Raw genomic sequence first — 25,897 nt, forward strand, 5'->3', positions numbered from 1 at the left:
CACAAGAAGGGATGGCCAGCTAACAAACAGACTCTGGCCAGATGGATTCGCATAACTATCTCACAGGATTACACGCAGTCTGGCCTTCCTGTTCCAGCTACAGCATCTGCTCATTCTGCTCGCTCTGTGGGTCCCTCGTGGGCAGCCCGGCATGGCGCCTCAGATTAACAGCTAGGCAGGATGGCTGCCTGGTCTTCTGTCCACACCTTTCTTAGGTTTTATGCCTTTAATACATTTGCCTCTCAGGAGGCTTCCTTGGGGCATAGGGTTCTCCTATCATCTTGGGAGCGTTCCCACCCTTGAATAACTGCTTTTGGACATCCCCATTGTCAAGAAAAGGAGTTATGGTAAAACTTACCTTTGTACCCGCCCTGACGCACCTGGCTTCCATGGGTTTTTTCTCTTGGTCACTTGTTTCCTTCTCTGTGTGAGAGTGTGTTTTTTCAGTGTACCAGTCTTCCTTCTCTCCTATCCTGCTCCTGCCTTGAACTTGTTAACAAAACTGAAGTGCCCTCAAGCTGTGAGTTGGGTATAGGGAGAAGGACCAAAGCATCCTGGGATTGCAAAGCTTTGCTGTTGGTGTCCGGTCCTCCAGGTCTCACCTACACCCCTTTGTCTCCCTGTGGACCCTATGGACTTCGAAGAAAGAGCATTAACAAAGGCAACTTTTACCATAACTCTTTTTTTTTAATTATCAAATGGAAATACAAGAGGACCACTGAATAAATGTATATAACAGCATTTAGCTGGTCTTACTCTCACCGCAGGAAGGGGATTGCTTCCTTTGGCCAGATGTTCCTGGTGTCATCACCCATACACCTTCATCACGATTACCTCCAATAAATGAAATGCTTAAAGAAAGTCCCCTATTATTGAATCGTTGCATTGGACGTCTATTGTACATAGACAGAACATTTTCCATTTAAAGAGTATCTCCACCTAAAAACTTTATTTTATCTTTACTGTGGAGGCAGTGGTGCAAAAGAAAAAACACCCACCTGTGATTCCTGACACCTGCTGCATCCATTCTCCTCCTTTGCTACAGTGAGCCTGTCATGGCTGACAGACAATCTGGCTTCTATGCAGTAGCTGTGAGTAGAATTCTGAGATGCGTGAGGATGGTGTCTGTCACCCATGATGGGCTCATTATGGCAAAGAGAAAGTGGGGAGGAGGGGCAGACAGTACAGTTGGAGGTTAACTTAATTTTTCTTTACATAGCTTGCACCCCATTTATTAAATAATAATAAAATATATATTGGCTGGAGACACCCTGTATTGAGAAGAAGGAGACAGTCATGGAGCTCAGGGTTTCTCAAACTTGATCCCCAAAGCAACCTAACAGTCCAGGTTTTAAGGATATCACAGATGGTTAAATCAAACTGACTGAGGTACTAGTTGAGTCACCTGTGCTTGTGCACGGATATCCTTAAAACCTGGACTGTAATGGCGTAGTTTGGCAACCCCTGAGTTCATAACCTTCCTTAAGGTTATTTGCCTACCTCAATTTTCTGCTTCCTCCCGTTTGCCAGCTGGAGATTGTTTTGCAGTTGGGCGAATTCTAGGTCGGAAGATTGCCGAAACAGAATAATTTCCTCTAGCTTTTTCTCAAGCCAATCAAGTTGGTTATCAATATTAATGATTTGTGGTTCTAGCTTCAGCATCAAGCCACCTTTCAAGCACAGCAGAAATATGGATTCTGCACACAGGTTTTCATAATATAATGTGCAAATAATCATGCATTGTTTTTTATTTTTACACGTTTCAATGTGTAGGAATACTATGGCAACCAAACAAGGCATACCATTTGAAAAAATAGACAACCTACTGTGTCAAATAATGGGTACCATATGGTTATTGTGTCCAGTATGTCATTAGAACCCCCTATCTCTGGGCTTCTTAAAACTTTTTGTAATGTATGGTGTTTTTGTCTGGTGATATTAAAGGGGCACAGTGTTTGAAAGATGGGTCTCCTTCAGACAACCATGTGCTCAAGTATGTAGATGCCAAGTTGAAGGAGATCCTGCACACTAAGGGATATATTAGAAGTGGAGATGTTTCCCATGGCAACCAATCAGATTCTGGTTATTATCTACCAGAAGGTGCTAGACAAATAAGTAGCATCTGACAGGTTGCTATGGCTGACATCTCCACTTCTAAAAACCCACACTTTAGTAAATTTACCCCTACGTGCCTTATGTGTGCTGCTTGCGATTTTGTTTTCTCTTTCTCTTTCTACATTTTTTATTTCTTAGTGTTTTTATGTGTCAGATCCCAATGCATACTTACTAACTCTCCCGAAAGGCCTGGGAGAGTCACAAATTTGAGGTGGCTCTCCCAGCATCTAGACAGAATTGTCCAGTCTACCCAGTAACACCCAATTCCCAACTGAAGTGGGCGCTGGGAGGTTGGAGGACCTGATTAATTTTTTTAAAATACAACCAATTGCAGTTTTGAACGGCAGGAGTGGGGCAACGATGATGTGTAGCCCCGCCCCTCGCTGTAGAAAGCCACAAATCGCGGCTTTAAATAGCGGGGCAGGGCCATGAGGATGAGAATGCCGGCCATGCTCCCCCCCCCCCTTAACTGACAAATATGTACTAATGACAAAATATTAGTTTATTATAATTTAGATACAGTAAGTTTATTTTTATTGCTAACCCTAAAAGGATATATCATCTTTTGCCTGTTGTATAAAGAACATTTTAGATAAGCACAGCTTTGAAATAATTATATCCACTGATGGAATCCTGAGCTTAACCACGTGATTGTATTTTTTTTATTTTCTTTTTAATGCTCCAAAATTGTCGTTTTAAATTCAATTAAGTTTATGTTGGGCCATATAATAGGTATAAGTTCAGTTTGCCGGCGGACGGAATGACGACCGCCGGCTTCCAGACACTGTTATCCCAACTAGGGACGAATGACAGGCGTCTAAATCTAGACGCCTGTCATTTGACCGACGTCGGGAGACCGGTGCCCAGCATCCCGATCGGGCGCCGCAGCGGACAGCCGCGGGGGGGGAGGGTTAGGTTTAGGGCTCCCGGGGGGACTTAGGGTTAGGCACCCCCTCGGGAGGGTTAGGTTTAGGCTAGTGGAAGGGGGGGTTAGGGTTAGGCCCTACCAGGGGGGAGGTTAGGGTTAGGCATCCCCCGGGGGACTTAGGTTTAGGCAGCGGGGAAGGGGGTGGTTAGTTTTAGGCGCTTAGAGGTTAGATTTAGGCTAGGGGAAGGTGGGATTAGGGTTAGGCACTGGGGGGGAAGGTTAGGGTTAGGCACCCTAAAGGAGGGTTAGGGGGTAGATTAGGTTAGTCAGTACTTACCTAGGGATGATCGGGATTTCTTCCTCTGTCGGCCATGCTGTCGGGATTTGAACCACCGGCAAGGGGTCCAGCGGTAATTCATACTGATTCCCATATAATAGGTTGAAAATAAAAGGAACTACTTTTGAGGACACCTGCTGGAGCCTGATATACACAGACAGGAGTGCTGGGAACAATTGGCAGATATCTTTGTGCTTCTTGGCAGGAAGGACAAGCAGACTGTTATCACGGCTCACTAGTGCTTTAACCCGTGAATTTACTTGGCTCTCTGGTACAGGATTGCCATTGTTTTGGGACTATGGGGCTAATTCAGAGTTGAATGCACAACATCCATAATTGCACCTGTGTGCACAGAACTAAGGGTCTGATTTAGATGTGGACAGTATAGAACGGCCGCAAGGAAGATGCTGTGCAATACCATCCAACTAATCTGCTAATGCAGCAGGAGAGTGTCCGTAGGAAAGACACCTCCTGCATGCATCTGTGATCAGAGTGCAGGATCCGTAGACGCTGCCTTGGATCACCATCGTGACCATCGCTGATTTGGCAAGGCTGCGTAAGTGCCTGGCTGGCTTCTGGCCTCTTGTTTCCTACAACGCAGACCCTGGCCTCAGCACTCTCAGGAAACTGAGGCGATGCACTCCGTTTCTATGAATCCATCCCAAATGGCCGCAGCCTGTCAATCTGGCTGCAGCTCGGGGGCACTGTGACTGTGATCACAGGACCCGTTCTGCACATGCGCAGATGCCCTGCCATTGATTATTTAAGTAAACCATTGGCTTTTACATACATATCTGAATCAGGTCCTAAATGCGTATATTTGGCTATATGCAGTGTTGTACTCCATTGAGAGTGGAATGCCCATGTACTACATACACTTGGTTTCATAGGCATCACTTCACACTTACACCAACTCAATCCTTGGTGCAAAAGATCTGCCTGAAAGGAGGCGCATTTACACTTCGGCCAACTTGGCATAGCGAACAATTCCCTTGCCAAATGCCCTCACAGAACTTTGCCTATCTGATAATGCCCAGTTACGCACCTTCAGTTGCAAGTGGAGATGCAGGCATCGCCCATTCATCGTTCTAGAGCTCACGCAATGCAGAGTGAGCCAATATTAAGTGTGAAGGATGTGGCCTGTTGGCTGCATGCATTTATTGGAGGAAGAGGGAAGTCGGATCTCAGAATTTTTCAACACAGGGAAGAGACACGTTACAGGCGGCTAGGGTGAGGGAGATTTTGTGACCTGGCCAGAGTGTGATAGCCAGTAGAAGAGCTAGAACAGGAGGAGACCCCTGATGGTGCTGTAGAAGTGTGGCTATATTAAGGGTCTGCCCCAGAGGAAACCTGCAATGTGAAAAAAACAGACTTCAGTCCATAAAATAGAGAGCCTACCCTAATCTAGAGAGAGGATGAGATCCAGTAGAGAGCTTTTGTACCTATAGGCAGATTTAGGGGTCCGATTGCCCCTTCCCCAATACAAATTGTGTTGCTGAGCGCTCGCAAGCGGGTCGATGTTGGTCAAGTGCACATGCGCACGACGGAGGCGGCTCCGTCGTGCGCATGCGCGAGACCGGATTAACGACGGCCAAGCCCCCAAAGGGGGCGTGCTGTCGATGGTGAGTGACAGCACGCCCCCTTTGGTGGGCATGCCGGGGGGTGGCTGCCCAGACGGAGGCTTTCCCATGGGAACGCCTACCGTCTGGGGCCGGCCCCACTGACATCACAAGTGATGTCAGTGGGAGTGCTTTTGGCTGTGATAGAGCCAAAAGCAACCCAGGGCTTGCGGCAACGAGACCCTACCGCAAGGGTCTCGTCGCAAGCCCGATGGTCGCGATGGTCTTGACCATCGCGACCATCATTTTGGCCGCTCGCTATAGCTGTGGGTGGTTACCCACAGCTATGCGAGCGTCCAGGAGGCTGCTCTTAAATTCAGAAGGCCGGCCCTGATTCAGAGCGAGCGCTCTGTCATAGCGTCTGGCTCTGAATCAAGGCCTCTATTCCCAAGTCTGAATCAGGCCCATAGATTCATGCTTCAGCATCTCTGCTGACCAAAGTCTTCACTTGCAACGCCCATGCCAGCTCCGCAGACAATGCTGTTCAGCATAGCTGCAGAGCCACCCAGCAGTGACAGGCATCATCAGGCTGCTCTGCCTCTGCCTGTCACAACATCACAATCGTGCCACTGCCGGCAGTGGCACAATTGTGATGTTGTAACAGGCAGAGGCAGAGCAGCCTGATGATGCCTGTCACTGCTGGGCGGCTCTGCTGACCCAACCTCACCCCACTTCCCACAAATCTCCATGCGCAGTGCTAAATAAAAAAGGCTAGCTGTCCTGATGCCTCCTGAGAAATCCACTACCGTATGTACTAGAGGTAGCCGAGAGAAGAGATCACTTGGGAGCAGTCGAATTTAATCAAATTCTGCATGATGAGCCACCTAACACTGGCATTGTACTAGCATTGATTTGGACGCTTGTTCACAGTTGAGCGATTATCGTCCGGCAGCGCATGCATCTTAGCCACAATGCGATTGAATTGCAATCAAATGCAACTGCTGTTGTAGTGAGGATTTATTTGTGCGAAGTAACAGGTAGTGATGGCAAAACCGCGGGCGTGTTGTGACCTTTTTCTGCTTACATCTGTCATCCTGTACGTAGTAAATATGGCGCCAGTATCTCAGTTCCCTTGCCCATTCTGTGTAATCATAAGTTTACGCGGGTCAATTATAGGAGGATCTGCAACCATCGCTGCATATTCTTACGCAGTTGCTTGGATCTGCCAGTCTGTGGAAATCTCAATACATTTCCAGGAGGCTGTAGCATTAGCAGATTTTCACACGGCAGCTGCATACGGGATTGCAGCTACGATTGCATTAGCGTCCACATCAGGCTCACTGTGCATCACCGCTTATTGCAGCAATGCTGATATCTTGAAATGCACTAGAGCACAGGTTCTCAAACTCGGTCCTCAGGATCCCAAACAGTGCATGTTTTCCAGGTCTCCTCAAAGAATCACAAGTGGAATAATTAGCTCCACCTGTGGATCTTTTAAAATGTGTCAGTGAAAACGTTACCTGTGTGGGGTCCTGAGGACCGAGTTTGAGAACCACTTCACTAGAGAACCACTGGAGAGGTGTTACAATAAGTCGCCACGATGACGATCCCTGCCCTGCCTGTATAGCGTCGGCCTAGTGTTGATGCGATAAGGAATGGGTGCATGCGGGCACAGATCTCATTGTGGACCAAAGACGTTGGGAGAAGGGACTGTTCAGTAACATAGGGGGAGATGTACTAAGCTCTGGAAAGTGATAAACTACCAGCCACTCAGCTCCTAACAGTCATGTTACAAGCTGTGTTTGAAAAATTAGGAGATGATTGGTTAGTTTATCACACTCCAATGTATCACTTTCCACAGCTTAGTCTGCCCCTTAGTGCCGCCCTCAGGTGGTGCTATGTGATACTGGACAAGCAACGAAAAGCTTAGCTTTGCGTTGTTTAGTAAATAGCCATAATGCTTCCAGTTATGAAGGCGGCATTACTGAGGCAAGATGAAAGTGGCGTTGTTAAGACAAGATGAAGATTTCTCCATGAGTTGCTTTGTAAATATGGTAATAACCCCTTTTTTAGGTAAAAATGCTAAAAAAGGAGAGCTATGGTAAATTTACCCTTGTTAACGCTCTTTCTTTGAAGTCCACAGGGGAGACAATGGGGCGTAGGTGGGACTTGAAGGACTGGACCCCAACAACAAAGCTTTTCAATCCTAGGATGCTCCGGTCCTTCCCCGTACGCCCCGCCCACAGCCTGAGGGAAACTCCGTTTTGTTAACAAGCCCAAGGTAGGAGTAGGGTAGAAGAGAAGGAAGACCGGTACACTGAAGAATCACACTCTCACTCAGAGATGGAAACAAGTGACCAAGAGAAGAAATCCATAGAAGTCAGGAGCAGATGCCCTGTGGACCCTATGGACTTTGAAGAAAGAGTTAACAAATGTAAGTTTTACCATAACTCTCCTTTTCTTCTTCAGGGTCCATAGGGTTCCACAGGGAGAAAATGGCGATTTCCCAAAGCAGTAGTTTAAGGGGTGGGACACTCCTGAGCTGAGAGGAGAATCCTGCGACCGAAGGAAGCACCCTGAGAGACAAATGTAACAAAGACAAAAAACCTAAGAAAGGTGTGGACAGACCAGGTGGCCGCCCTGCCTAGCTGTTCAGCTGAGGCGCCACGCTGGGCTGCCCAAGAGGGACCCACAGAGCAAGTAGATACTGTAGCCAGAACAGGAAGGCCTGACTGCGTGTAATCCTGTGATATAGTCATGCGAATCCATCTGGACAGAGTCTGTTTGTTAGCTGGCCATCCCTTCTTGTGGAATCCATATAAGCTGAAGAGGGAGTCCGATTTCCTGATGGAACTAGTACAGTCCACGTAGATCTTCAGAGCATGGACCACTTCCAAAGAGGCCTCACCTGCCGAGAGGTCTGGTGACTGAAAGGCCAGACCCACAATTTCCTCATTAGGGTGGAAATGAGAAACCACCTTGTGGAGGAAGCATAGGCGCTTTCTAAGAACAGCCCTGTCCCGATGAAGGATTAAAAAGATTCCAGGGGTTCGAGTGGAAGTCCCTGAAGTGCGTGGAGAACCACTGACATCCCACGGAGTCACAGGAGGGACAAAGGGAGGTTGTATACATAGAACACCTTGTAGGAAGGTGTGTACAACTGGTAGAGGAGTAATTCTGCACTTTAACCAGATGGACAGAGCAGAGACGTGCACTTTCAGAGATGCTAGGCAGAGTCCAAGATCCAATCCAGCCTGAAGAAAGGTAAGTATTCTAAAAAACTTGGGGGTCATCGTTTCTAGGAGTACACCACTGAAAATATGTACGCCATATCTGGTGATAAATTCTGTCCGAGGCCAGTTTATGTGCTCTGAGCATGGTCTGGACCATAGAGTTAGAAAAACCCTTAGCCCATAGGAGGAATGTTTCAATAGCCAGGCTGTCAAAGACAGGCTGGCCAGGTCCGGATGTAGACAGGGACCCTGAGACAATAGGTCTGGTCGAGGAGGAAGTTGAAGAGGAAGATCTAGGGAGGGACTTTGAAGATCAAAGTATCGATGGCGTCTGGGCCAAGCGGGAGCAACCAACAGGACTGTGACCCCTTCCTGTTTGAACTTCCGAAGAACCTGAGGAACTAGGAATATTGGAGGGAAGAGGTACGCCAAATGGAAGATCCACCTCACAGATAATGCGTCCACGAAGGCCACGTTGGAGGCCCTTGTCCTGGCTCCATACACCGGAAGTTTGTGGTTCTATCTTGAGGCCATGAGGTCCACATCCGGTAGACCCCATTTGTCCACAAGGAGCTGCATGTCATGACGGCTGAGGAAATCCACTTCCCAATTGAGAATCCCTGGGATGAACACTGTGGAGATGGCGTTCAGCCCATGTGAGAATGCCGGATACTTCTGCCATTGCTGTCCGACTTCGAGTGCCTCCTTGGTGATTGTGCTAGGCCACTGCCGTGGCGTTGTCAGACTTTACTTGTACTGGCCTGCCCTGAAGGATATCCTGAGCCAGCGTTAGAGCTCTGTAGATGGCTCGGAGTTCCAGGGCGTTGATTGCTAATACTGCCTCGGCTGGAGTCCAGCGGCCTTGAAAGGAGTGCTGTTCGGTCACTGTGCCCCACCCGCAGAGGCTTGCGTCCATGGTGAGGAGTGCCCAGTCTGGGATCCAAAAGGGGCGTCCCCTAAGTGGGATGTCTCTAGCCACCAGGCTAGGGACAGGCGAACCTCCGGGGAGAGGCCCATTATCTGGGATCTGAGCAGATGGGGCAGCCTGTTCCACCTGGAGAGGATTAGGTGTTGTAGGTGCCTGGAGTGAAACTGAGCGAAATCTGCCATGTCGAAGGTGGACACCATGGATACTCGGTGACTGTGTAGTTGTCTGCACACCCGGTGCTGTAATACCAAGATTGAGTCTGCTGTTAGAAAGATTCTCTGAACCTGAGAGTCCAGGAGGGCTCCCAGATGTACCATTCTTTGAGAAGTTGTCAAGGGAGACTTTTTCCAGTTGATTAGCCAACCGTGTGTTTGTAGAAAGGCAATGGTTAACTGTAGATGGCGGTGAAGAATTTCTGGGGAGCTGTCCAACAGCAAGAGATCGTCTAAGTATGGGAGCAGTGTGATCCCTTGACGACAAAGATAGGCTGCCATGATCTTGGTAAAGACCGAGGAGCCATTGAAAGGCCAAAAGGCAGAGCCTGAAATTGGCAATGTTGCTGTAGTATAACAAACTGGAAATATTGTTGATGAGAAGGCACTATAGGTACATGTAGGTAAGTGTCCTGAATGTCCAAAGACAAGGTAAAGTCCCCAGGCTCCATAGCCAGGATAATAGAGTGGAGGTTTTCCATAAGAAACTTAGGCACCCTGATAAACTTGTTCAAAGACTTGAGGTTGAGGATAGGCCAATGAGACCCTTTGGGATTCTGAACTAAGAAAAGGGTAGAATAATAGCCGTTCCCTCGCTTTGAGGAGGGGACCAGAATTATTACTCCTGAGAGTAGTAAGGACTGAATGGCCTTTTGAAGCAGCAGGGCCTTATTTGGGTCCGATGGAGGTGATGTGCAAAAGAACTGCTAAGGGGGTCTCCTAAGGAAGGACAGGGCATATCCATGGGAAACAACTTCTCTTAACCAGTCATCTTATGTGGTCTGATGCCAGAACTGGCCAAATTGAAGAAGTCAGCCTCCCACCCTGGGAGAGGCCCGCACCGTCAGGCTGAAGGCTTATCCTCAGATTTGGTAGGTGGATGTTTCATACCCCAGGTCTGTTTGGTCCTAGGCTTGGAGGCCCTAGTTGATGTCTTGGAAAGGACTGACCTTTAGCTTTTCCTTGAGGATGAAAGGATGACATCTGAGGCTTTGCATTATATCCAGAGGGCAGGAACGCCGTCTTGGAAGCGACCAAGGGAGTCACAATTTTGGGCGAAACAGAATATCCCCAGAATAAGGCAGATACTCCAAAGCTTTTTTAGAGCCCTCCTCTGCTTTACATGAGCAGAGCCAAACAATACGGCGGGCTACTACAGAAGTGGCAGATGCCTTGGAGGCTAGGAGAGCAGTATCCAATTAGGGGGCTGCATCTCTAATGTGAGAAATGTACGACAGTTCTCTCAAAGCATCAGAGGGAAATCTCTCATCTAGGGCTTCTGCCCAACTCTCAATGGTTTTGCAACCCAGGCTGTAGCCCTGGCAGAACGAGTAATAGCTCCTGTAAGAGAGTATATAGATGACAAGCTTCTCCGTAGTCTCCTTCAAGGAGGTTGCAGTATAGATAGGTAAGGTAGCACTCTTGACTAGACGTGTCACGTGGGAATCCACTGGTGGGGGAACTTCCCATTCAGTGCAAACAGTAGCGGGAAGAGGGTAAAAGGAACTTAAACATTTAGGCAGCTGAAATCTTTTACTGGGCATATTCCAAACTCTGGTAACTTTTGTCATTTAAAGAGTGTCTGTTTTGCCTTAGGAGCAGGTTATGTCTCTTCTATTTGAAGAATAGGTTTTACAGTTCTCACAAGTGCAGGTATATTCAATTTAGAGGGGTGTGAGAGAGGTCTGCATCTTCTGCCTCCCCGGATGGTAAATCAGAATCTGAGAGCTGGGTGGACTGGGAAGATAACACAGCACGCTTAGTAGGTTTACTAGGTAAGGGTCTCTCCTTTTGCAGCATTTGTTTAAGGGCTGTAGAGGTATCCGCTAGACTCTGCAGGTAGAAAGTACAGTACGTCTACCCATGGGGAGGCAAAGGATTTGCGGGGAGTACCTGCTGTGGCCATCTCATAGGGGAAGCTACCACGGGGACCATTTTTGCCAGCACCTGGAATGGCGCCCTGAGCCAGGGGAGGGGCCAAAGGGAGAGCGCATTTTCCCCTATGCTGTGCCAGTGCTTGTAATGCTGTGGTGGTCTAGTGCTAATCTGGACGAACCGCTGTCCACATCAGCGCCTCCAGTCTGTCTCCTGAGACCGGAGGCAAGACTGCGCATAGACACGGGTGCCAGCCATCGGGATCTGCCTTACCTGTCCCTTTGAGTCCCGGCTGGGGACCGGGGAGCATTGCTAGCTGGGTCCCCCTCAGAGCCCCACCTGGAATACCTAGACGAGGGCTGGTGTTACGGCGGCGCGGAGGGGTGATGGAGCTGCATTGCAGACGTCCAAAGGACTGTCTCATGCTGCTGCTCAGTTGTAAAATAATTGAAAATAAAATGTAATCATGAAAATAAGCTGTTAAAACGGTGAACCAGCTCCTGCCAAACACCACCTAAACTGGGCGGGGTATTGAGGGGAAGGACCGGAGCATCCTGAGATTGAAAAGCTTTGCTGTTGGTGTCCGTTCCTCCAAGTCCCACCTACACCCCATTGTCTCCCCTATAGACCCTGAAGAAGAAAAGGGGGTTTTAACAGCTTCATGCATTTGCCCCAATGTTAGGTAATTTAACCCAGAGAGGTACAGAGCTGAATTATTCCCTGTGTGTCTGCATGCTACTGAGAGTTTGTGTAACAACTGCATACAGAAGAGCTTGTTTTGGATCTGTAAGAACAGTTGACATCTACATAGACATGCTACATATTCAGAGCCCAGGGGCACAACTAGGAGGGGGCTGGAGGTGCAGCGCTGCACCCACCGCCAGTGTCCTCCAGCCTGGTGCCGTATTGGGGCTTCAAGCCGGACGCCCGCTGAGATTTTATTACCAGCGGGCGCCCGGCTCCTTCCCTGCAGTGCCGCAGTACCCGGAGCCTGGAGTTTTCCCCTGAACTCCAGCTTCCGGCTCTCCCAACGGGCACTATGGGAGAGACGTCACGATATCTCTCCCATAATTCCGAGGAGCAGCCGGGCGGACCGACGCAGGAGTGGGGTTTAAGGTATGTTTTTTTGTGTAAGCAGCATTACTATAGGAGCATTACCATATGGGCACTACTACAGGGGCATTACTATATGGACTCTACTACAGGGATATTACCATAAGGGCACTACTACAGGGGCATTACTATATGGACTCTACTACAGGGATATTACCATAAGGGCACTACTACAGGGGCATTACTATATGGACTCTACTACAGGGATATTACCATAAGGGCACTACTACAGGGGCATTACTATATGGGCACTACTACAGGGGCATTACTATATGGACACTACTATAAGTGCATTATAATGGGGGCACTGCTGCAGGGGGCATTACTATGGGGGAGTTACCAAGGGGGGTGCCAAATTACTGTCTTGCCCCGGGTGACAAAAATACTAGTTTCGGCCCTGCAGAGCCCCATGGAATACGAGGACGCAAATTTGCTGAGAATATTTGGAACAATGACACCCAGAAAAACCAGCTATCTTGTGTTACTGTTCTATCAACAACCGTCTGTAAACTAGAGAGGGCCAGTGACGAGCCTGGCCAACATTACTGTGCAGGGGAGATAGATGTAAAGAACTGTGAGCAAGCCATAGGACTATAAATAAAGTTCTACTATTGGCAAATTATTGGTTGGCTAGAGCCCATTTTTACTGTCACATCAGTTTGCACTACGCCATTACCACCTTCCAGGTCCCACTGGCCTTCCCAGCGATATGCATGCCCCAGGGGCCTGATAGCAGCCCACTGAGCGCCTATAACACAACAGCACACACCTTACCGATACCACAGTGTTGTAGCATTACAAAAAAATATTGGCAAGGAAAAAATCAGGTTGTGACAGAGAATTCTGCAAAGTGGAGTCACTGCTCCCACAAGAACATTTACAAAGTAGGCACCTAACGGCACATAGGGAGGCAGGATGCAGCTATAGCCGTCTGGCGAGCGTGAGTGACTGTTCCTGCAGAGCAGCATAACCAGCAGTACCCTGTTGCACATTCCCTATCAGGGAACACATTTGCCATGACCTGTTCCCTTAGTAAACATGGCGCCCAGGACACCACGGATAGGTCACATGTTACCGGGTGGCTGCCCATTATGTAAGGCGCATTAATATTTGACTGTGCCTCCGCTCCCCATGTCCTCTCTATAGCAACATGTCCATCACAGAGGGCACTCTCTGTATTGTATTGTTAGTGTATGACATGTTAGACACAGGTTTAGATTGTGATTATCACGTGGTAAACACATGACCCATCCTCTTCACGAACATCCGGGGAGGATCCCTGTACTGACGTCATCAGTTGTATTCCTCCTAACAGACAGGTATGTAATATCAGTGTCATGGCTGTCTATATGGTAACTGTAGGTGCAGGGAAGGAGTAGTGGGGACAGTGCTGGGAGACCAGGCAGAGGGGAGTCAGGTGTGAATGCAGGGAAGGAGTAGTGGGGACAGTGCTGGGAGACCAGGCAGAGGGGGGGAATCAGGTGAGAGTGCAGGGAAGGAGTAGTAGGGACAGTGCTGGGAGACCAGGCAGAGGGGAGTCAGGTGAGAGTGCAGGGAAGGAGTAGTGGGGACAGTGCTGGGAGACCAGGCAGAGGGGAGACAGGTGACAGTGCAGGGAAGGAGTAATGGGGACAGTGCTGGGAGACCAGGCAGAGGGGAGTCAGGTGTGAATGCAGGGAAGGAGTAGTGGGGACAGTGCTGGGAGACCAGGCAGAGGGGGGGAATCAGGTGAGAGTGCAGGGAAGGAGTAGTAGGGACAGTGCTGGGAGACCAGGCAGAGGGGAGTCAGGTGAGAGTGCAGGGAAGGAGTAATGGGGACAGTGCTGGGAGACCAGGCAGAGGGGAGTCAGGTGAGAGTGCAGGGAAGGAGTAGTGGGGACAGTGCTGGGAGACCAGGCAGAGGGGGGGAATCAGGTGAGAGTGCAGGGAAGGAGTAGTAGGGACAGTGCTGGGAGACCAGGCAGAGGGGAGTCAGGTGAGAGTGCAGGGAAGGAGTAGTGGGGACAGTGCTGGGAGACCAGGCAGAGGGGAGACAGGTGACAGTGCAGGGAAGGAGTAATGGGGACAGTGCTGGGAGACCAGGCAGAGGGGAGTCAGGTGTGAATGCAGGGAAGGAGTAGTGGGGACAGTGCTGGGAGACCAGGCAGAGGGGGGGAATCAGGTGAGAGTGCAGGGAAGGAGTAGTAGGGACAGTGCTGGGAGACCAGGCAGAGGGGAGTCAGGTGAGAGTGCAGGGAAGGAGTAATGGGGACAGTGCTGGGAGACCAGGCAGAGGGGAGTCAGGTGAGAGTGCAGGGAAGGAGTAGTGGGGACAGTGCTGGGAGACCAGGCAGAGGGGAGTCAGGTGAGAGTGCAGGGAAGGAGTAGTGAGGACAGTGCTGGGAGACCAGGCAGAGGGGAGACAGGTGACAGTGCAGGGAAGGAGTAATGGGGACAGTGCTGGGAGACCAGGCAGAGGGGAGTCAGGTGAGAGTGCAGGGAAGGAGTAGTGGGGACAGTGCTGGGAGACCAGGCAGAAGGGTCAGGTGAGAGTGCAGGGAAGGAGTAGTGAGGACAGTGCTGGGAGACCAGGCAGAGGGGAGACAGGTGACAGTGCAGGGAAGGAGTAGTGGCGACAGTGCTGGGAGAGCAGTAGGAGGGGAGTCAGGGGACAGTGCTGGGATATTAGACAGAGAGGTGTCAGGTGAGAGTGCACTGTGCAGGGAAGGATTACTAGTTAAAGTACTGGGAGAGGCAAAGGGAAGTCATATGGTTATACTTATCTTGCACACTAATTTTCTGTAACTTGACACACAACCTACTTTTTCAACTATAGCACATATTTTATATTATAAGCATTTGTAAGTCTGACAATCTACATACTATACTGTAATAAAGATCAAGTAGCATCATAGACACAGTATATGCAGAACTAGTAATCAGTACTGCATGAATGATTAAACATTACAAACAGTGATGTAAATAAACAATTACTCCTTACCTGATACTGTATATTCTCTTACTGCATATATGTGATCCTGGATTTTCTTAGGATCTTTAAACCAGTTCTAGTATTAGATAAAGGGATCCTGACTACAATAAGTCTTTCTTGTTTCACTTATTTAATTAGTAAAGTCATCCATTAGCAACTCGTACTATATGAAAACATAATTGTTCTCTAGTTTTATCAACCCAAAGGAATAAATAGCTGATAAAAGACAGCAGCCAGCCATCACTAATATAAACCTCACTTATTTTGACCCTTACCACCAGAGTCAACTTGCCAGCTCAAAGATTCAGCAAGCTCATTATGCCGCGATCAAAGGATATTCCTCAAGAGGTCAGAAAAAAGATTGTTGATATCTATCAGTCTGGAAAGGGTTACAAAGCCATTTCTAAGGCTCTGGGACTCGCCCGAACCACAGTGAGAGCCATAATCTCCAAATGGAGAAAAATGGGAACAGTAATAAACCTTCCAAGAAGTGGGCGGCCTACCAAATTTTCTCCAAGAGCGCGGCATAAAATCATCCAGGAGGTCTCATGGGATCCTATAAACACATCCAAAGAACTGCAGGCTTCTATTTCCTCAGCTAAGGTCAGTGCTACTGTGTTCAGAATCGGAACCAGATTGGGCCAAAAAGGGCTTCGTGGTAGAGTAGCAGAGTGGCCAGCACTGCTTTTTCCGAGAAGCATCAGCATGATACATAAGCCTTTTTCGCCGAATGTTCTCAGGGCAGTTGAGTCAAAAGTGGAATATACATGCTCTGTACAACCCTTATAGAAGATAAATAAATACATCTATATATATAAAGGCTAGGGACAATTCAAGCGTGTTGCTCGCCGGCGGCCACTAGATGGCGCCCGAAGGAACAATTCAATTGTTGCCCTGTTCAGGTGCGTACAGCCGCCACCGCTGACATTTCTACTCGCAGCCCCCCAAGCTGCCAAGCAGAAATTACCGAAAAGTGACCCGTTTGAATGCTTAAACTTGACTCTTCGCGGGCGTGACAATGTCCCGTCATTTTGACGGGCTGCTAACTAGTATAGCATATTTCCCGACATTGTGAATTTTCAACATTGGGACAAAATAAGGTCATATCGATCCACCAACCCCTGCCTAATTTGGCCAACTGCGCCCACACCTGCATGAGTTCACATCCACGGTCTGATAAGCCCATACTCTTTGTTGTTCAAAGCCATAAAGAAGGGATGTCCTATGAAAGAGAAGGCATGGAAATTTGAGCTAAATTAAATATTGTATTTCCTAGCACTTCATATCCATTGTAGTATTATTGGCTATTCTCACGTGAGTCTGTAAAAATTGGGTGTGGTTTAGTGAATGTAGTGTTCATTCTAGCACCCTGCACCTGTCACAACCCGTGCAGTTCCTCTTACCTGTCGCTCTCTGCTCTGGTGCTTCTAGCACACTTTGGTCTGTATCTCAGCAGTTTGTTGTGCAGGGAAGGAGTAGTGGTTTGCTAGAAGCACCAGAGCAGAAAGCGACACTCCAGGAAGGAAAGAGGAACTGCACGGGCTGTGACAGGTGCAGGGTGCCAGAATGAGCACTATTGATGCCACATTACGTTATATTAGAATAAATGTCATAGAATACACAATCCTTTATGGCGTCTGGTACAGAAGGAAGAGCTAATGCTATTAATTAGTAAACAGACAACAGACACAATACTGGTAGCTAGTATACAACACAGTGGATTGATGTATGATAGCGGCACGTTAAGTGCCGCTATAACGCTTCCTGCTTCGCCTCTTTACCGAGGCGAAGCAGGAAGCAATACCGATGAGATGTAAGAACATCTCATCGGCCGGAGAGGGGGAGCGTTAACTGTCCCCTCCGGCGCTACCCGCTAGAGACAGCAGCGCATCAGCCTAGTGCTGATGCGCTGTGTCTCTGTCCCGGCCGGCTCCACTGAGCATGGGCGGGATCTCGCAAGTATCGCAAGATCCCCGCGTGGAACCCTGGAGCCGGCAACCGCCGCAGTAGGGACAGCGCTGTCCCTGCTGTAGGGATACCGACAGCTACAGCCGGCCGAACGGTCATGCGGTATGACCGTTCGTACATGGCCCTGCCGCTCGGCGCTGCTATCTTGTAGATAGCAGCACCGATAATGACAGGGGTGCATAGCGCCCCTGTCATTTACCGCCCAGAACCCCGATCATACATCGGGGAGAAGCGGTATCAGCGCACATAACATGCGCTGATACCGCTTCTGGGCTTCATACATCTACCCCAGTGTTTATTCTAGTTGCTAGTGTACTGTATAATTAGCTGATAGCACTCTGGTGTGTCTATTATGCAGCATTCTTGAAATACATAGCAGCTATGCTTTTCTCTGGAACTGATTTACAACTATGCCTGGTCTAAGTTGTAATCTACAGATAAAAAGAATGATTCAGTTTATCGGCGACACAGCACAACCAACTTCAGTTACAACCATCAAAAACGGAAGTCTGATAGTACAGGGCAGGCCTGTCCTTATTTATTGTTATTATTGTTCTCCTTTATTTATATGGTGCCACAAGGGGTCTGCAGTGCCTTATAGAGTACATAACAAGGAGCAAACCAAGAATACAGTGACTTACAGAACAGGACATGGCAGGACAAGAACATGGTTCATAAACATTGATGCATCAGCAGTCATAATATTCAAGTAAGCAGCAGTGTGGTATAAACCAAGCGTAAGGTGCTGGTGCGGAGGAGAAGATTGTATAATTAAGCGAAGAACAAGCACATAAGGGAAGAGGGCCCTGCTCGTGAGACCTTACATTCTAAAATGTACATCTACATCCAGGGTCTTCGTAACGCCTTAGGGAATGGATCTCCTCCTTAGCAGTGCCCCCCGCATCTAACATTACTCTGGGCTGGCAAATATGTCTCTTCCTCCTCCGCGGTGCCATCTTGCCTGTGATATTCAAGAAGATGGCGCATGCGCACTAGAGATCTAAGGTTCTGGCACAGTGCCGGAGTCTTCGAGGAGACCCACTTGCCGGAGCAAGGTAAGTATACACTGAGTGCAGGGTGTGCGGTGAGGGCCCCCCAAGACCCAGGGGCCCATGTGTAGTGCACACCCATTATAAATACACCTATGACTACATCCTTAAATGTACTCGTCACATGATTCTAAAGTCATTTTTATCTGTTCGAAAAGTCCTTTCTTTCATTGTATGTGACAAGTGCAGGCAGCCTGATATCATTGGTCACACTATTATCTCCAAAGAGTTCTATTTACAAGCTTTTAAAGAATTATGCATGACTTGCTCAAGTTCTTAGTAACCTTGCAATATTTTATGGTGCCTAGCTCTGTTGATCGTCCTTCAACTGGCTGTTTGTTCTTCACATTACACTATCGTAAGTGATAGTGTTCATTCTAGCACCCTGCACCTGTCACAACCCGTTCAGTTCCTCTTTCCTGTGTGTGGTGTCTCTCTGCTCTGGTGCTTCTAGCACACTCTGCTGATGCAACAAACTTCTGATGCACAGACCAGTGTATGCTAGAAGCACCAGAGCAGAGAGCAACACCCCAGGCAGGAAAGAGGTGGTGCAGGGTGCTAGAATGAAGACTAAAGTGTCCAGGTTTGTCTTTCACAAACAACTGTTTTTAACATGTGTCCTTGCTTTTTTACATAATACACATACAAATGATCCTGTAGCTTTCCACATACTGTTGACTGTATGGAGTCATTATGTCGACATTCAGAATGTTGACACGGACGTGTAATGTGGTAATGTTCTGTCTAAAAATGGGATGCGGTCAAAATCCTGATGCCGGCATCCCGACAAAGTTAGGACACTGACACCTGTTGGTAGGTATCCTAACCCACCCCCTCTCCCTACTTAACCCTCCCTCCCCGGTGCCTGAACCTAACCTCCCGCCCCTAGTGCCTAAACCTAACCTCCCCCTCCCTGCACCCTAAACTTAACCCTCTCTCCCTAGTGCCTAACCCTCCCCCTTGTGCCTAACCCTCCCGCCAACCCCGTTACTTCCTTCGGGATGCCGGCGCCTGGATTCTGACAGGTGTCCGGATTCCGGCGCCAGTATTCTAAGTGCCGGCATTCCCTGATACTGAATGTATATCCTAAAAACAAGTTGCTACTCCTTTCACCTTTGTAGAACATACTGTTATTAAATTGCTCTATAAAAACACAAAGTAAAACATTTTTACCGGAAAAATGTACCAATTTCAACCACAAGCACATTTTACAGTTACTTTAATATATAAATATATATATATATATATATATATATATATATAATATAGTGTTCTCCCCAGGCTGTTTTCTGCGGGCGCATTGCCCGGCACTTACCCCCACCGCATTCCCGGTCACCCTCCGCCTCCTGGTGTGGAACGCTGGCCTCTGAGGCTACAGAAGCCTCCGGTCGCTTCATAGGCCAGCTTTCCCAGTGATGCATTGCACGGGTGATGTCATGACGTCATGCGCGATGTGAAGAGCTTACTCTGCGCGCCTGCTAGATCCAGTCACAGCGAGGCAGCGGGAGTGGGAGCGCCGACGACGACCAGACTGGTCCCAGCTGGGGCTGGGATCAGTCTGGGGGCACTGCATATAGGTCCAGTCTGGGGGCACTGCATAAGGGGCCAGTCTGGGGACACTGGTTAAGTCATTATAGCAGGGTTTACAACATTTTATTATTGCGACGGAGGGACCTGCCTGGGAGGGACCTGCCTGGGAGAGCTAGCTTACTTTCTATAGGGAGAGGTAGTGGTGAGGAGACAAAGTGGGTAAGGCAGTAGGGCTTACATGGTGGTCTGGTAGGCTTGAGTGAATATGTAAGTTTTAAGGGAGCATTTGATGGAATGACTTCTGGGGGACAGTCCGATTGAGCCTTCCATAGATTAGGGGTAGTTCAGGAGGCGCTTTGGGGGCGGGAATGGGAGGTGGTGATCAGTGAGGTGGGAAGGCCGCTAAGGGAGACTGGTTGAATATGTAGGTGGGAGAGCAGAGGGTGAAGGCTTTGTAGGTAAGGCTGAGGAATTAAAATTCTGAAAGGGCAAGGGTTTGGCAGAGTAGGCATAAGCAGAGCAGTGTGAAAGAAAGAGCAATCTAGCAGCAGCATTAATTAGATATTAAAAAGAAGAGTCACAGACAAGAGGATAAGCAGAATGAAGAAGGTTGCAGTAGTCTAGGTGAGAAATGATTAAGGAGTGCACTAGTGTTTGGTAGCATCACGGAATAGGAAAGGTATAATCCTGACGATGATCCAGAGGTGAAGACAACAATATGGGGGAAGATGTATCAAACCTAAAGATGACAAGTGTGGCAGTTGCCCCTTATCAACCATTCAGGTGCTACCTATCAATTTTATAGAATGTACTCGGTAATAGCTGGAAGCTGACTGGTTGCTATAGGCATCTTCTCCACTTGTCCTCTTAGCAGGTTTGATACATCTTTCCCCGGGTGAGCTACTGGATGTGGGGAGTGAATGAGAGGGAGCAGCCAAAGGTAGACCTGAGGCAGCGGACTGAAGAGATGGGTAATTATTGTTACCGGTGAGGGAAAGGAGGGGACTGGAGATTTGAGAAGAGTGGAAGACAATGAGTTCAGTCTTGGTCATATTACGCTTGAGTAAGGGTTGAGGCATCCAAGAAGAGATAGCGGAAACGGAAGCTGTATGAAATACCGCCGGCCGCATGGCCGGCAGTTCGAATCCCGGCAGCGGCAGGCAGACAAATGAAGAGATCCCGGCAGCGGCAGGCCGACAGCGCTGGAAATCCCGATCGTCCGTAGGTGAGTACTTACTAACCTAACCCCCCAAACCCCAATCCTCCTTAGGGGTACCTAACCCTAATCTTCCCCCCCTGTGCCTAACCCTAATCCCCCCTCTAAGTGCCTAAATCCCCCCCCTACCCCGCTGCCTAAACCTAAGTCCCCTGGGGTGGTGCCTAACCTCCCCCTGGGGGTGCCTAACCCTCCCTCCCCCTAGCCTAACCCTAAGTCCCCCCCGGGAGCCCTGAACCTAACCCCCCCCCCCCTTCGATCGGGGCGCCGGTCTCCTGGCGTCGGAAAAATGACAGGCGTCTAGATTTAGACGCCTATCATTTAACCCTCGCCGGGATAAAGCAGTCGGGAAGCTTTCTGTCGGGCTTACGTCAGCCGGCTTCCCGATTGCATCCCAGCGGAAACACTGTCAGAAATATGAGGGAGGAGGGATGGGGAAAGGTCAGTTTATTATTATTACCAGTTATTTATATAGCGCACACATTTTCCGCAGTGCTTTACAGAGAATATTTGGCAATTCACATCAGTCCCTGCCCCAGTGGAGCTTACAATCTATATTCCCTATCACATGCTCACACACATACACACTAGGGGTAATTTTGTGGGGAGCCAATTAACCTACCAGTATATTTTTGGAGTGTGGGAGGAAACTAGAGTACCAGGAGGAATGCCAAGCAGGCACAGGGAGAATATACAAACTCCACACAGTTGGGGCCGTAGCTGGAATCGAACACCCGACCTTAGCGCTGTAAGGCAGTAATGCTAACCATTACACCATCTGTGCTGTCCGTATTCCGCTGTTTAATTACAGTGCTTTTGTCCCTCCTTTTACTCTGTCCACCCTTCTACCCTACAGTTCTTCTCTTCTGTCCATCCTCTCCCCTGACCAGTGATGGGTGACCCTAGGTAACATGCTGATTTGGGCCCTCTTCCCACCTCTGTCAAAAAAAAAACAAATCGTCCATATGGGATAACATAATCTGGGCTCTCAGTGCTCAGGAGAGCCTAGGTTGGATAACGGATTATTTGGCCATATCTTTTTCCGAATATTTATGCCCAACCTCTTCCCTGTCAAATCCTTCCTAACTTCTTTTAGTTTATCGCCTTTCCGGATGTCACTGTTTCCTTAGTTCAGTTATTTTCGCTCCATGTTTTATCTTCTATTTGAATATTCGCAATCCTCTCCTTTTTTTTTTTTTACAAGGAAGGAAAGAAAATTGGCAGATGGCAATCTAATTGGATAAAATAGAAAATTAAAATATATTTATTATTTTTCCCAGTATATAGGCCAATATTTGACTTTAGTAGCAAAACAAAGCCTCATCTATCGAAAACAGACAATATAATCTGTTAGTGGCTTCTCGGCATTTTCTTTGAAGTAATGAGTGAACAGGATTTGGATTGTAGTTTCAGGTAAGTAATGAGACACAGGGTTACTGCTGTCCCTTTAATACGAAGCCAGCGGGGGCTGTACTAGCACCTTTTACTAGGTAATAATGCAGCATAAGAAAAAAATCAGCTCTGTATAGGTGTTGGAGCTGACCTTCCATTCTTTATAAATTAGTATGACATAGACTTTTGTATGTGGACTAGAATAGATAGTGATAGAAAGTACACAAATGAATGCAGGGAGAGCAGTGCGCAATATACAGGCTGCACATACTGTACATCTGATCTGTGGATGATACACGGACCACATGAACACACTGCTTCCTGTACATCACACACATACGTTATTCATAGTCTGATATGGAGTATAAGCCCCAAAAAATGTATAAGAATAATACAATGTCTAACAGTGGATTTCCACCTTATTTTATCAACACGTAAATGTACACTCTTATTACGTTGTCTTTTATTGACCAGTTCCTTCTATAACATTGCACAGTCTGCTTGTAATCTACACACACGCCCCACAAACGTCAGCAGAACTCTAACTCGCCCAAAGAACAGGTCCGCAACACAAGAACCCCCATCAAAACATCTAGCGTCTTTACACATGTAATCTATATAATAAGCGAGAAAGCATGTCTGTCTGTCCATCTTTTTGTCCTTTATACATGGCCAGAGTTTTGGACCTAGCGCCACCAAATTTGGCATAGTGGTGTAGTTTGACCAGGATTAGGTTTTTGCCTAGGTTTGAACCTTTCAGGGCCACACACTGTCATACAATTAATAAAAATGGGTACACTCTTAAATTACCCAGTTTCCAGGGCTGGCTCCAGTGAAAATTGGCAGTCTGACAAAAACCTGTGTGACAGCTACAAAAGTTTCAGTCTAAGCAAACTTGATGACTCATGCATGCTCATATTAAATCCAGAGCCTCTGTGTTTGCATGCGAGGAGCGAGGGCATAATTACAACTTTGTGGGCCACATAGCAAGATCTTAAAAAGATGGGGAAAATTATCACATACATATGCCACACATGCCATGTTATGCCACAGACCAAATTCAGATTATGGCACACAAACCCCATTCAGGTAATGCCCCTTACATATTATACCACACAGTAATGCCCTTTACAGATTATGCCATATAGTAGTAGTGCACCATATAACACATCATGCCACACAACAGTAGTGCCCCTTACACATTATGCCTCCCCAGCAACTCACCTCCCTATGTCCCTTCAGCAGCCTCTCGAGTTCCCCTTTTTGTCATCAGCACAGATGACCCCTGCCATACAAGATGAAGACTAATCATTGAAGCCAATCAATACCATGCGGATGGGCTTAAACTTGAAATTGACTTTAGCACTATTCATACTTGGTTAGGATAGGATGTTATATTAATCAAATTTAGCCATTGCTCTTCAAACACTTTTACCCCCTGAATGGATCATATACCATTACATACTCCACATTTAAATCTAATGACCCTGACACTTCCAATTCCTAATAGTTACACTCCCAGGGAGGGATCATCAGTCATTTTCTGTGGGGGACAACCGATAAAATAATGTTAGGAGCATTACATCTGTATGATTTGTGCCTCTACCTAATTTACAGTACCCTACAAACAATGTAAGAAAATTAGGGCCATAATTAAGGGTTTATTTTCTTTTTATAAGATTCTTAAAGTCATCAGGATGGACAAGGCTAGGAGTCACATGACTGAGAGGATTTTAAACCTCACATTGGAGATCATCTACCTGCTGACCGGAGAGGTGAGGGGGCTTCTGGGAGTGTCACAGTGATTTCACTTGGTCCCATAGTGACTATGGAATAGTGAGCAATGCCATTGTATGATGTTTCTTACAGTGTGTCTCATTACTTAGGAATATGTATCCGTGAAGAAGTTCTGTGAGTGTGCAGCACTCAAAAGACATAACCAGGTGTCAGGAGGATGGAGCAGGACCCAGATCCCCATCACGGTGCCTCCTCCTCACTCACTGATCCATGAGAGGAACAATGACCAGAAGATCCTGGAACTCACCAACAAGATCATTCAGCTGCTGACTGGAGAGGTGACTGCTGGGAATGAGACATTATACAGTAACACCAGGGGATGTGTCTGGGTGATGACTGGAGAGGTGACTGCTGGAAATGGGACATTATACAGTAACACCAGGGGATGTGTCTGGGTGATGACTGGAGAGGTGACTGCTGGGTATGGGACATTATACAGTAACACCAGGGGATGTGTCTGGGTGATGACTGGAGGGGTGACTGCTGGGAATGGGACATTATACAGTAACACCAGGGGATGTGTCTGGGTGATGACTGGAGAGGTGATTGCTGGGAATGGGACATTATACAGTAACACCAGGGGATGTGTCTGGGTGATGACTGGAGAGGTGATTGCTGGGAATGGGACATTATACAGTAACACCAGGGGATGTGTCTGGGTGATGACTGGAGAGGTGACTGCTGGGAATGGGACATTATACAGTAACACCAGGGGATGTGTCTGGGTAATGACTGGAGAGGTGACTGCTGGGAATGGGACATTATACAGTAACACCAGGGGATGTGTCTGGGTGATGACTGGAGAGGTGACTGCTGGGAACGGGACATTATACAGTAACACCAGGGGCTGTGTCTGGGTGATGACTGGAGAGGTGACTGCTGGGAATGAGACATTATACAGTAACACCAGGGGATGTGTCTGGGTGATGACTGGAGAGGTGACTGCTGGGAATGGGACATTATACAGTAACACCAGGGGATGTGTCTGGGCGATGACTATCATTGTGCGTGTCAGGTTCCTATAAGGTGTCAAGATGTCACTGTCTATCTCTCCATGGAGGAGTGGGAGTATATAGAGGAACACAAGGATCTGTACAAGGACATCATGGCGGAGAATCACCGGCCCCTCACGTCATTGGGTGAGAGACCTAATAATATAGAGACATTCTCTGATAAATCCTATATATGCAATGTATCCAGTCACTGTGTTTCCTGTAGATGGATCCAGTAAGAAAAATACACCAGAAGTATATTCCAGTCCTGGTTACTCACACGATTGTGCAGAGGATGATCACACTACCCCACAGGTTTATCAGGTAGATGGATCTGAGGGTCTTAATTCTAGTGCTAAAATATACCCTTTACTCTACTATCCTGTATATGCAAGTGTTAAAATTAAAATCTGTATAGACTAAACTAGGTAATCAGATATTAGTTGTTAATTGTTATTTTTATTGTGTTTTGTGCTCTTTAGGGAGAAAACATGAATGATGTTAAAGTTGATTATGTAGGGAGAGGCGAAGACATGTATCTGATGGCTGACCAGTTGTGTACAGAGGAGGATATTATATGTGTGAATATTAAGGAGGAGAAAATCCCTACAAATATCAGCACAAGTGAGTTATAATCACTAAAACCAGACATGTTCTCCTTGTTCTGTTACAACATCTTATTCTTCATCTTGCTCTGTCAGTACAAACTATTGTATCTGTCCAGTGGGGGAGTCAGAAGTCA

General features: G+C 47.7%; 1 protein-coding gene across 1 annotated transcript in view; it reads left to right on the forward strand.

Moving 5' to 3' along the window:
* The window catches only part of LOC148502448 (uncharacterized), a 93,087-nt gene that overhangs the window by 58,784 nt on the left and 8,406 nt on the right, over nt 1–25,897 (forward strand). Inside the window, exons 8-14 of the mRNA XM_088449886.1 lie at nt 13,474–13,559; nt 15,493–15,814; nt 24,046–24,141; nt 24,253–24,441; nt 25,179–25,302; nt 25,382–25,479; nt 25,638–25,779. Of these exons, the coding sequence (XP_088306012.1) occupies nt 13,474–13,559; nt 15,493–15,814; nt 24,046–24,141; nt 24,253–24,441; nt 25,179–25,302; nt 25,382–25,479; nt 25,638–25,779 (1,057 nt within the window). The remainder of the gene's footprint in view (nt 1–13,473; nt 13,560–15,492; nt 15,815–24,045; nt 24,142–24,252; nt 24,442–25,178; nt 25,303–25,381; nt 25,480–25,637; nt 25,780–25,897) is intronic.

The sequence above is a fragment of the Taudactylus pleione genome, unplaced genomic scaffold, assembly GCF_031769625.1.
Source record: "Taudactylus pleione unplaced genomic scaffold, aTauple2 ptg000497l, whole genome shotgun sequence".
NCBI classification, from domain to species: domain Eukaryota; kingdom Metazoa; phylum Chordata; class Amphibia; order Anura; family Myobatrachidae; genus Taudactylus; species Taudactylus pleione.